Source organism: Chamaea fasciata, unplaced genomic scaffold (genome assembly GCF_029207755.1).
Source record: "Chamaea fasciata isolate MVZ Bird 193981 ecotype frontalis unplaced genomic scaffold, bChaFas1.0.hap1 SCAF_8, whole genome shotgun sequence".
Taxonomy (NCBI): domain Eukaryota; kingdom Metazoa; phylum Chordata; class Aves; order Passeriformes; family Sylviidae; genus Chamaea; species Chamaea fasciata.
In genome coordinates, this window is record NW_027094093.1 from 26,904,900 (window position 1) to 26,917,592 (window position 12,693).

The 12,693-nt window shown below is 36.5% G+C and overlaps 1 protein-coding gene across 4 annotated transcripts in view; it reads left to right on the forward strand.

The window, feature by feature from the left end:
• PTPN4 (protein tyrosine phosphatase non-receptor type 4) overlaps nucleotides 1-12,693 on the forward strand; it is a 111,487-nt gene that overhangs the window by 61,302 nt on the left and 37,492 nt on the right. For all 4 annotated transcript variants that reach the window (XM_066190229.1, XM_066190230.1, XM_066190233.1 and 1 more), the window contains 3 exons: nucleotides 2,157-2,220; nucleotides 8,422-8,594; nucleotides 12,349-12,417. In XM_066190229.1, coding sequence (XP_066046326.1) covers nucleotides 2,157-2,220; nucleotides 8,422-8,594; nucleotides 12,349-12,417 — 306 coding nt within the window. The remainder of the gene's footprint in view (nucleotides 1-2,156; nucleotides 2,221-8,421; nucleotides 8,595-12,348; nucleotides 12,418-12,693) is intronic.

Consider the following 12,693-nt stretch of genomic DNA (forward strand, 5'->3'; position numbering starts at 1 on the left):
GTCTGAGGTGACTGTAGATGGGAAAATCATACCAGGAAAATGATGTTTATGCCTGCCTGTTCTTACGCTTTCCTTTGGATATGCAGCATTGCCAACAGTCAGAGAAAGGAAGCGTAGGCGGAGATGCCTTTTCCTTGGGCTGAGTATGGATATGCTCATTCAGTGCCTAGCAGGGTATTAGCAGTGGATAGGAACTCTCTTATCTGCTGTACTTTTTTGAAATAGCTGGGAAATCAGCTTTTCTGAGTCATTTCTTTGTACTTAAATGGTGGCTCTTTTGAGTTGAGTTAGACCTTATTGACTAATGTTACAGCTTTGTGTCTGTTCCAAATGGTTTCAGGCTTAAAAGTCAGCTGACCTCACTCTGTGAGCCTAAATTATGAGATGAGATGAGATTAAAACCATGTATGTATTATTCTTATTCTCTTTGAGTTTGTAAATTACCAAGGGCAGTAATTTCTTTAGCAGAAGAGGAAACCCTAAAGAGTGAAAGATAGTAAATATTTTTATAAATGGAATAATTGCTAAGTAAATCTGATATGTTGCAAAAAGTATAGAGCTCCAGTTTTAGAAAAGGTATCTATTAGAATGTTCTTTTAATTGCACTGTACACCAAAATATTAGAAAATTAGTAATAACATGCTTGTTGATTAACTGCAGCCTTAATAGTCTAATTTTCTTTTTTCCGTTTTTCCCACAGTTGGGCTGTTAGTAATCATTAGTGTATGGTCTATCCAGCAAATATAAGACCCATCCTACAATACCCTTAAGCAGGTTTTGTCATGGGAGGTTCTAAGAAGATTGATGCATTGCCAGGGGAATAATTTGATTTCAGTAGATAAGATCTAACTCCCCTTTAACTTTCAAATCCTTAAGAAACTAACTCTGATAGCAGGGAATTTTTTAAGAATTAAAAAAAAAAAAAGCCAGCTAATAAATAGGACAGTTATTGCTGCTGCTTTTTTTTTTTTTAATTTTTTACTGTTAAACTAATGTCAAGGCTGGGAAAGAAAAAGGAAATGGGAAAAGATGTAAATAAGCATAATTTAAACATTAATGTTCACAGAGTCTTTATGTTACTGCAGATAAAGGCTCTTGCAATAAATTAATACATCCCACTTAAGTTCCTGCTCTGAATAATGCCCTGGAGAAAAATGCCTTTATTTGATTTAGTTAAGAAGATAATTTCTATATATAGATATCCAACTTAGGTGTCTGTTAATGTTTTTGCTTCTCATCCATCCTGGTCTAAAGGGTTTTTTGTTCAGCAAGTGGTAAATATGCAAGTAGAAATTCCAGTCAATTTGCAGTGTTGTGTCAGCTGTTTGTTTTTCAGGTAACAAAACTTAAAATGCTTTTACAACTTGAACCTCACTTTTTTCTTGACTGAAGTGATACTCCTGTATATTTATTAAAATATGTGGACTATCCTAATATTGCATTTCTTTGAGAAGGTGTATCGTTAGGTTGTGATGAAAATACAGCTTGTCTTTTCCCATTTTGTGTAACTGCTATTAGAGTGACCATCCAAAAGAGTCTGGCATTACTGTCAGTTTTTCATATGTTTATAGATAACCTGAAGGGTGAACACTTCTGTACACAGATTTTTCCATGTCATGTGATATTGTAAATGGTTTTTTCCTCCTAACAGTGTGATCATTCTTTTTTTAAGGTTGTGAGTCCTATCTCTGTGCTCACATCTTATCTGAGATTCTTTACTAAAACAAGTTCTGGTTATATTTAAAGACATGTAAGAACATAGAGAAAGAATGTCTTTCAGGGATCAGGTGAAGTTCAAAGGATTTTTTCATATTCTAAGGGATAATGAAAACGGCCTCAGAAAAGAGAACATCTGCCTGGAATGGCCTGGGGGTAGAAGAGCTCTTTGGGCTTTGCAATGGGGAAAAGATACCAAAATTAGCAACTGCCTTGGGTTTAGGATGTAAACAAATGAATTTGATGGATAGCATAAATATACAACTCATAAATTTCACATTATACAAACTATCTTATATAATCTTTGATATCTTATTTTTTGTGCATGGAAATGAAATCTGTTCTTTTTAGAAAGTATATTTTCAGTAGGTGTATTTAAGCCTTAAACCATGATTCAGCATATGAAATGTTTTAATATTGTGGTTTTATTTTTCAATTAGGTTGAAGATCGTAAAAATTTCTTTCAAGTGCAAGCAGTTTTTTATTCAGCTTAGGAAAGAATTGGTGAGTACTGTCTTAAATTTGATCTGAAAGCAATGAAATTTTTTCTACTGCATGTCTGCATTATACTGACCGATACTATGTTGTTTCTTGGTTTTGTCTGCAATTAAAAGTGCAGTTTCACCAACATTCTGGCTATTTAGTGTTTCAAATAGACCATTACAATGCTTTATACTTTTTAATTTGATCTACCTTGTATTTTAGATACTTTTAGTTTTCTATTTTTATGCAGGAAATATAACTTGTTTCTATAAGATAAATGTGGAAAAGGTTGAAAGTAAATATTAAATTTAAATTTCATTTAAAAACAGGTATATAAAAAACTAAAGGTAGCGCTTAATGTTGCTTCAGTTGTATATATGCTTGTAAATTAATGTTTGATAAACATGTTGATTTGTATTATTCAGATTTGGTAATATGTGATGACTTTATTACTTTTATTTAAACAGAAGAGATAAGAATTCCTTTGTAGCTGTAAATTACATATGGTAAATTTTTATGCCTACTTCTGAATTTCTTGTGGAAAAGGTTGGAGCTGAATGCTTCAGTGCTTGAGGTGTGTGTTTGCTACCCCATGAAGCACCACAGGACCACTGTGCATTTAATTCAGCAAGAAATGGATTGTTCTGAGCTTCCATCACAGACATAGCACTGGGGAAAGATGGAAGAATTTATTAAAAATATGACTACATGATTAACTTGTCAGATGAATTAAGAGGTTTTGTGCAATTCTTACATCTAAAAGGATTTACTTTGAGGGTGGTGTGACACTGGAACAGGTTGTGGATGTTCCAGCCTTGGCGGTGTTCACAGCCAGGCTGAATGACCTGGTCCTGGTGGGAGATGTCCCTGCCCATGGCAGGTGGGTTGGGGTTACATGATCTTTAAGGTCTCTTCCAACCCTTAATGTTCTATGATTCTATGATTTGAAGACCTGAAATGCAGAGTTACAGACTAGATAGAAAAGGTGACTCTAGGCAGAAATGCATCTTGAGTACTACAGGGCTGTTTCAGGTTTCGAGACAATATGGTTAAACAAGAGAAACATCTGTTCTGTCAGCTCAGGCCAATGTCTGGTGACTGGTACTAGTGCTGAAAACAGGAGTCATACAGGTGTACAACAGGGGTATCCTAAAAGCAGATCCTTTAAAATCATGAAGTGAACGGGAGTGTCTGTCAATGTGAGAAAAATCAGAAATCATGTAACATAAGCAGAAAAGTGGTGATATAAAAAAAGGTGGAGGGGGATTGTTGTATGGGGGTGACACAGCATTTTTGTAAAACCCCGCTGGAGCTACAGGCTTGTTCTCAAAGGCAGGCTGAAGTCAAATTTTGTCTCGATACCAGTGTGTAACTTCCGTTACAGTTGCAGGAAAGTTATGTTTGCATGTGAGATGAGAATTTGGGGTTTTTTTGGAATTCAGAAGTTATGAACTGCAGTTGTTTTCTAAATCAGAACTTGATGAAAATGCTGTGGTAGCAGAGTTCAGGACCTTGAAGGTTAAGATACCTAGATATAAAATAGGATTGGGTACTGTGTACTTGGGTGTTTCCTCTATTTTCTGCAGAAAAGAAACCTCCTTATAATAGAAGGTAATACAAAGATAGCTTTCTCATCTTCTTTCTCTGTTGCTTTTTAATACTCTACATATTGTTACTTGCATGCGAATGTAGTTTATATAATTAATGTAATTTCTCTTCTGAGACATCTTCTCCAAGCCAACAAATTAAAAAGCCTTGTAGTGTTTTTCTTTAAACCCTGTGTATCAGATGAAAAGTGGTGGCAAGAACTTAATTTTCATTCATTCCAAGTCATGAATATCTTAAGATCAAAGCTCAAATTTGGCTTCCAAAGAAGTCATACTTAAACTAATTTTTTAATCACAACTAATATTAAAATTATTATTTCCAGAGTTACTTTCCCTGTCTAGATTCATAGGATAAGATAAATCTCACCTATATTCAGCTTAAGTTGGGTTAAAAGAACATATTTTCTGTTGTGTTTTACTTGGCTCATCATTAGACGTCCTCTGTAATAATCACATATGAAGGTGCAAACACTGAAGCATCTTGAATGAGCTGGAAGTATGTTCTAGGATGGATGAAGTTGCTCTCTGCTGGTATATTCCTTTTGCTTTTGTTTTCGCTCCCATTAACAATAAAGGGAGCCTAAATTACTCTCTTTAGGCAGCAGAAACTAGGTGAAGTGACTCAGTGATTGCACATTTGGTATGTAAAATATCTCTGGTCTAGTGCTTTGAGTGCATGTTTTAAATCACCTATTTACAATATGGCAGGGGAAATACATTCATGGTATGCTGATGATGTGTTTCAAACTGGTGTGTAAATATATAAAAAATTGTACATCTGAGAAACCGCATTTATTTGGATGCAAAGCTGAGATGCTGTAGAATATTAAGTTAGTGGACTTGGGAAAGGAATTTTCCACTGGTTTTATTTTTTCCCAACTGAGCTACATAGACATTTATATAATCCTAAAAAGATACTTTTTCAAATACTGCTAATGCGTGTTGAGAGCTTTTAATTGCAACTGTCCTCAAAAGTGCAAGTGCCTTATCTCGTAATCGCCTATTACATTTATTTGCTGACTTGGCATAGCTTAAAGGCATCAACATAAGTAAAGAATTATTTGCCTATTTTGATTAGATTATATCTGTGTTTAAATAAATCACTTAAATGAAGTGAGATGAAGCAGTTGAATGTCACAGTCATTTTCATGTGGTAGTGTAATACCATCTTGAGTGGAAGCTGGTGGAGTATTCTGACAATAATATGGCTGGAGCATATATCCACTGGAGTAGATTTTTTTTGCCTTTGTTTCTTCATGGGGAAAAGTGTGTTATATGTAGGACTTCTTCATCCAACATTAGAAGCCCCCTGAGCCATCACTTCAATAGCAGGTTTTTCCACCATATCTTACCCTGTTCAGCCTGCTCTGTATGCTGCTTCCCTTACGTGCTTTGAAGCTGTTTGAGAATAATTCAGTAGTTTAGTTTTTCTAGATGTTACCCATAACTTCTCTGATTCTATTTAGTTGCACCCTTGGCTGTAGTAATATCAGTAGCCCGCATCAAGCTCTTAATGCCATCCAAAATGTTTTTGTGAACTTGATTCTTTGACAGCCAAAGAAGTTGTTCAAGATTTTCTTTTGCTCTTTTGAAGGCCAGATGTCCATTGAAAAAATTACTTGAGTCTGGAACTAAATGATATGATCTGTTTCTGGCCATAACTGAAACCTGGTTTCAGTGAGTGGCCAAGATAAGTGATTTTATTATTTTAATTATAGATTATGTATCTGAAGTTTGTGCTTTGAATTTAGTCTGACTTTTTTTGACTGACTTTTAGAAAGAACTTGGTCTGAAATCACAAGGTGATGCATGGGCTTTATCTGCCCAAGTACATACTTGATCTTAAGTAGCCCTGGCAGTCATTAGATGCCTACTTGATTGCTACCTAATCCTATCAAAGTTTGTGTGTTGCTTTTTTTTTTTTTTTGGAAGAGCAAATACTGCTGGCAGAAATATCTGTGCTGGTTTTAAGCTTTCACAGGACTTCTGTCCACTATTTCTGGAAGATGTTGAGTATGGGGAGCATCTGCCATTATAAAGCATAAGTCTTTTTGTCTCTCTAAGATGAGGTAGGGAATTTGTGCACTTTTTTTCTGGGATTTTCCCTTGTTTAGCCAAAATTAAAGGGTTTCATTAGAGAGTTAAGTTTTTCAGCCCAGTTTCTTTCCTGAGCAGCAAGAGATCTCCTCTGGAGTCACTGTTTCAAGGCAGGCAAAGATGGGTTTGAATGAATGGTCCCACTCAAGGTGCTTATTCAAGTACTGTGCTGTTCTGTGTGAGAGGAGCACCAATATCTAAGCATGTACTTGGGCAGTCTGCTTTTTTGTTGGGTTTGCGGTTTTAATAATAGGAACCACAAAGATGACTTGGACTTCACTATACCCTACCTCTATTTGTCTTACTGGAGTTTTGTGCTGGGGCTCAGAGCTTCATTACCAGTATTGCATCCCAGCTGCTTCACTCTTCCTCTGCATAGCAAGCAAACTGCTTTCCTCTCTTTAATAAAAACCACAGACAAAATTAGTAAGATAATAATTTTGGAGCAGAATCCTGCTGGGCCTCTCTGAGGTAGTCTTCTAACACTGATCTCAACAGACATAATCCCCTGAACTGCCTGCATGTCATTATCAGACCACAGAGCATTCTGCATCTTGCTGGAGCCTTGTGCTGTAAAAGCATTCCATGGGCTGCAGTATAACTGTCCTGTTACTTTATGTGCTTTCGGCTGAGGTACCATGGATATTACAAATGTCACCTTGGGGTCTTGTGCTGAGCCCACATTGGTTCAAACCTGCTCTTTCCAAGGAATATAGAGGCAACTTTATTCTAAATCCAGCAGTAGAACCAGATCTTCCACCCCAGAACCATCAGCTAAGATGAATTTCAAGTGCCCAAGTTACATTTGAATATTACAAAACCTTCAAGGATTTATAGGGGAGGGATGAGTGCACTTAGGAGCCAATATAATACATGATTCTGTACCTTAAACAATGTTTTCTAGCTGTAATTGAGATGAAGGGTAGGGTTTGAAAATCAGTTCTCCCTGCACGGCAATGAAAGCTTTAAAAGCTATGAATAGAACTATTGTTAAGGTACCTTTAAAGCTCTAGCACACCAAGTTCCTGTGAAAGTGCTGTCTCGCATTACAATTAAGTTGATCTTGCTGCAGCTCCTTCTCATCCTGCCATACCAGCTCCTCCTTCATGCTTCATGTCTGATCTACTGATCAGATGGTGGCATGAGATTCAGATCAGCTCCTTTTCTGGAATACAAACTAGGGGAAACAGCAGGTTATATTTTTTCCCCAACCCATAATTATAATACTTTGAATGACATTAAAATGCATGATCACCAGCTCATATAACTTGTCAAATTTTCTTTTCCAACTGTTTAAAAGGCTGACAGAACATGAAAATTTGCTACATCATGATTACTTGTTGTTGAAATCTAAAATCTTGGCTGTTTCATTCTTTACTGGATCCAAATGAAAGCAGTCCATAATTGTACATAGTTGCTCTCTTGCAGAATAGTAATCTACCTTGTTTATATTGTTTGACTTTTATATTGTTGATAAAGCCTTTTATAACTGCGTAGGTAGTGAACTTAATTTCTGTTATCTTGTTTCTGATTTCTATTCTTTAAATGGTTCTGTTCACATGTCTAGAAGATACAGAGAACAGCTGGCAATACTTGGAAATTAAAAACAGAGATATAAGTAATCTTTGTAATTGAATATCAGGATTTAGTTTCTTGAATGTAATTTCTTAAATTACATCAGTAAATGCTTAGAATTTGCTGTTTGTTTTAAATCCATTTTATTTTGCTGTAAATTTGTCCTGTGGCTGAAAATAGTGTCATTATTGTTCCCGAATACAATACTGGAGGAAGAATTGCAGGTCTCTCTACCTTGGTTTCTCAGCATATCTGAAGATGTGCAGACCAACAAGAGCTTAACTTGGGAAAGGACTTTACTACTAAGTGAAATCAGTTAAGGTGTGCAAAATGTTGGGGAGAACTTAGTACTGTGAAGAGAAAGAAGAATGCTGCTGATACTTCTGGACCAACAGAGGTTGTTATCAAGCTCTCTCAACAGGCAGAATAGCTTAGCTTGCTTTGCCATTTTGCTTCCTGCATTTCCCAGGAGTCTAATGAATCATTTAGAAGTAGGAACTGTCAGTTGCTCTTGAGATTGATACCCGTTCCTAATCTCCAACTGCCAGGTGTGCATGACAATTACTGACAATTACTGACATTTACAAAAACTGTAGTTTTGAACAGAGAGGCACATTGTCTTTGAGCTCCCAAATCATGAAATTCTTTTCATGTCATTTGGGTCATACCTTTTTGACTTGTTTCTATATAAGTAAACAGACTTAAACTTTGCGCAGGCTCTTTAAAAGAAAAAACAACTCAGGGAACAAAAAAATTCTTTAAAGAAATTGTAGCAGTATTTTTGAAGGGTTTGTTGTTGTATATAAAGTTAATAGAAAATTAGAGTACCATTAAAAAAAAGCATGATTTAAAAAAAAATACCCCAAAGCCAACTATATTTATCTTATTTTCAAAAATAACTTGGAATAATTCTTCCCTGAAATACATTTTTCTCATTTTTTAGCATGAATCTAGAGAAACATTACTGGGATTCAATATGGTGAACTACCGAGCATGTAAGAATTTATGGAAAGCTTGTGTTGAGCATCACACATTCTTCCGTTTGGACAGACCACTCCCGCCTCAGAAGAACTTCTTTGCACATTATTTCACTTTGGGTTCCAAGTTCCGCTACTGGTAAGTGCTGATGTGAAATATATGGGTAAGAATATGGTTGAGTAGGCAGCTCATCAATAAACGCGGGGAATTACCTAGAATCTGTATTAAAATGTAGTTCAAGTAGGTTTTGAATCTTGCAACCTTTCCCCTTCTCTGTTGGCCTAAGTTTCAAATGTCACTAATAATGTCAAGTTATCTTATTTTTCAAGCTATCTTATTTTTTAAGTTAGCTTGAAAATACAATTATTGTGTTATTAGTGTTCATTATTGCACTGGTGCTCTGAGATTATCTCCCAAGCTGCATTTCTTGGCCTGTTGTCCAGTTGGGTTATGTTTTATCTTAAAAATGTTGTTTCAAAACTTCGAAGTCTTTGACCTGGTGTTTTTGAAATCTGTCGAGTCTCGGATACTGAGTGCAGCAACAGCAAGAAAACAGACCTAAATAAATACCAAATACAAATCACTGAAAAGAAGCTTGTACAAGTAAAGCCCACTGATTTACATGCATACAATAGGAATTAGGTGAAAGCAAAGGACATACATGTTCTGTATCAAAACCAGGACTTTAGAAAAAAAGGAAGAAATTAAATCCATAACCTTTAAGGATGAACTTAAAATAATAGGAAAAAAGCTTGGAGGTGCACAAACTGTTTGTGCAATAACTATAATCCCTGTAATGCTGGAGTGGGTGGTGTTGCGTTCTGCTGGTTTATACTTTTTATAAAAAAAAAACCCCTCTCTGTTCAGGGACTGAATTAACTGTCTCTGCAAGTAATGCATAATGCCAGTGGTTTAAATCATGCCTGAAACAGAGAATAACAGAGCTACTACTAATCATCCATCTAGAATGGCAGTAGTGTCTGTGACGTACAAAGGGACATGATGAAAAGCTAGAAAACACAATAACAGGCTATTTCTGTCACACTTGTGAATTGCATAAATGTAAAAAGAGGAAAGTAATTCAGTGGCTAACTGTTTATAGCATCTGTTTTTTGACCAGCATTCACAGTACCCGTTTGAGAAACAGCATTTTATGATCCTGAACAGTGTTTGAGACTTGACTCAGTGTTGCTGTAGAAAATTTCAGGGAGCTTTTCCATTTCTGTAAGGATTTTGAATCTGAATCATTGTGGTTACTATTACAGAATAGCTCTTTGATGATGACATTCAACTTAACGTAAGATGAAAAGGGAAACTGCATAAAAATGAAGGAGGTCATTAAAGTTGCTGAAACAGCCAAAAGGCTGGAATTTCTGCAAGCAGTTTGAGAGCTTGTTGAGAGGCAGTCGCAGGTGTAACATGGCACACAATGAGAGGTTAAGGGCACTAGGCTAGTTTAATCTGGTGAAGAGGAAGCTAAGGGGGAATTCAGTAGCAATCCTAAAGCTACTTTGAGGATAATGTCAGTACTGATGGACCCAAAGGTGCTGGTAACAGGCAGGTGAGATTTCACCTCGAAGATTCCGGGTGGACATGGGGGAAAGTGTTGGGTTTTTTCAGTGCTGTGTTGCCAGAACAAGTTACTTAGGCTGGCTGTGGGATCTCTCTTTGTGGAGGCTTTCAAAAGTCAACTATACAAAGCCATGGCCAGAGGTGACCTAGTGTTAGCAGGAGATTGAACTAGAGACTTGTAGCCAACATTTGTATGATCGAAAGGAGTCAATAAAATACAGAACTGACAGGTCTAGGTAGAATTATCTCCACTTCTGAAAGAATCAGGGATATGAAATTGTTGAACTATTAAATTGTTACATAAGCTCTTTCCATTGGTCTGAAATGTTTCTGTGCATCAAATGTTTAAGCAAATTTTTGGGTGTTGTTTTTTTTGTTTGTTTTTGGTGTTTTGTTGTTTTTTTTTTGTTTTTTTTTTTTGTTCCAAAGTGGTTCTTACAGTATTCCTCACCAAATACTGATGAAAAAACATGAAGAGTTTTACTGTGTATTAGCATCTATTTTAACCAGATGGGAAACAAGTAGGTTCCTTCTTCACAACAGAGGGAAGTTACCACTGTTGTGGTACAGTGATACAGAGTTTTACAGTAAAATCTGAAGTCGACAGTAGAAGGTTTTGGTGGTATTTCATAGTAAATGGTGAGTAGGCAATAAAATACTAGATCAAGTTCAGTGCTCAAAAATGCAAAATAAATTACACAGAGAGAGAAAAGAGCAGGAACATCAATTCTCTGAAAACTTTAAATCAGTTATTAGTAGCAGTTATAGAAGGACCAATACAATGATAGAGTTAATAGAAAGGAATAGAGGCCAATACAGCTAACTTACTGCTTCTTGGAGTTAAAATGTGTAACCCCAGCAATTTAGCTGGCAGCAGGTTTGGAAAGAAAAATTCCCTGGAATCACAGCATGGGGCAGAGGTTGGAGGGCAGCTCTGGGCAGTGTTGAGTCCAATGCCCTGTTCTAAAGCGTCCACTGTAGCATGTTGCTTAGAAGAGTATCCAGGCAGGTTTTGAATGTCTCCAAGGAGGAAAATTGCACCATCTCTGAGCAACCTGGTCCAGTGTTAAACTGTATTCAAAGAAAAACTTTGTGTTGTTTTGGTGGGTGATGAGGCTGTTGCTTTGTAGCCCTGTCCTTGCTGCCTGCCCTAAGAGATCCGTATTTCTGTTTGTGGTGATTGCCTCTTGTCCTGTTTCTGGGCTCCCTTCAGGAATGTCTGGCTGTATTTTTTACTTTCCCTTTCTGTCATTTGATCCTCCTGAGCCTTTTCATCCTGAGGCTGAACAGTCCCAGCTCTCTCAGCCTTTTTCCATCCATCAGATGCTGCAGACCCTTGTCTTTGTGGCCCTTTGCTTGACTTGCAGAGTCTGGGACTCCACCAAGCATTCCAGATGTGCTCTCACCTGTGCTGGGCAAACCTGGTCTCCAGCCAGTTGCCACTCAGCTTCTGCACGGGGTTATTCCTCCTCTGTTGCAAGTCTTTGCATTTTCCTTCACTGAATTTCATGAGATTCCAGCTGACCCATTTCTCAGGTGCTCACACATCCAGTAATTCTGTAATATGAATGTGGAAATAGCTGATTCTTTGGTTTCATAATGTAAATATCCCTGTAGGAGACTCTTTGCTTGTTCTGAAGTTAATAATGGGGAAGTGGCTACAAGAGCGAATCTTGGTGGTATCTTGTCACCAATTCTTAAGTGCTGATAGATACTCAAAAATTGTATATTGTTTTCTAGAAGAGAAATTACGAAATATTATAAAGAATCTTTGATTTGACACAAGACATCTGGTTTTATATGAAAAGTCAGCAAGTTTCAAGATCTAAACTTAGTTTTGACAAGTTGCATACAAGAATACAATCCTGATGTGCTTATCATGTGATTTTTTTTTTTTTTTTTTTTTTTTTTTTTTTTTTTTTGTGGTATTTTGTTAAACTAAGTACCAACTAAGTTATTAGCAATTCAGGGAATAGTTTGGGAAGAGTATGGAAGAGACACTAAGTTTTTGACAGTGGTTATAACAGGAAATATTACTAAGTGTTAAGTGTTACTTAAAGATCCAAGCAGAGATTTCTTATTGCTTTGGATAAAAAAGCAAACAGAAGGGAAAGGTTTTGTTACATTTAAAATTATTTGGAAAGAAGACCTACATTTCTACCAAATGCTTTCTAAGGTTATGCTGTACTGAGGCTGGGGCAATTGCTTGAGCATGACTGAAAACAGAATTCAGGCATTTTATTGAGATGGTTCAGTTTTAAACAAAAATTGTTACTTAACCATGTTGGATTTAGCAGTTTGGTTTTGTTTTGCTTTCCAGTGGGAGAACAGAGGTCCAGTCTGTGCAGTATGGTAAAGAAAGAGCAAATAAAGACAGGGTATTTGCAAGGTAAGTAATTTCCATTCTTTAATATTTCCCCCTTTATATATTTTCAAAGCCCAGAATAGCCTTCTGTCTGTGTGGTTTGTTGTTACATATCTTAGTCTTCTTTGTACTGTTTTTATTACAAAGGATGGTCTCCTGCTGTTAAAATACTCCATTAAAATACTGAGTTAATGGGTATTTTTGTCTGTGATAATAACCTGCAACTGTATACATGTATTTCCTTTAGAATAAGTGCAGTGAGTCTTACTTGTGAGAACAGCTTTATCACTATAGTCTCCG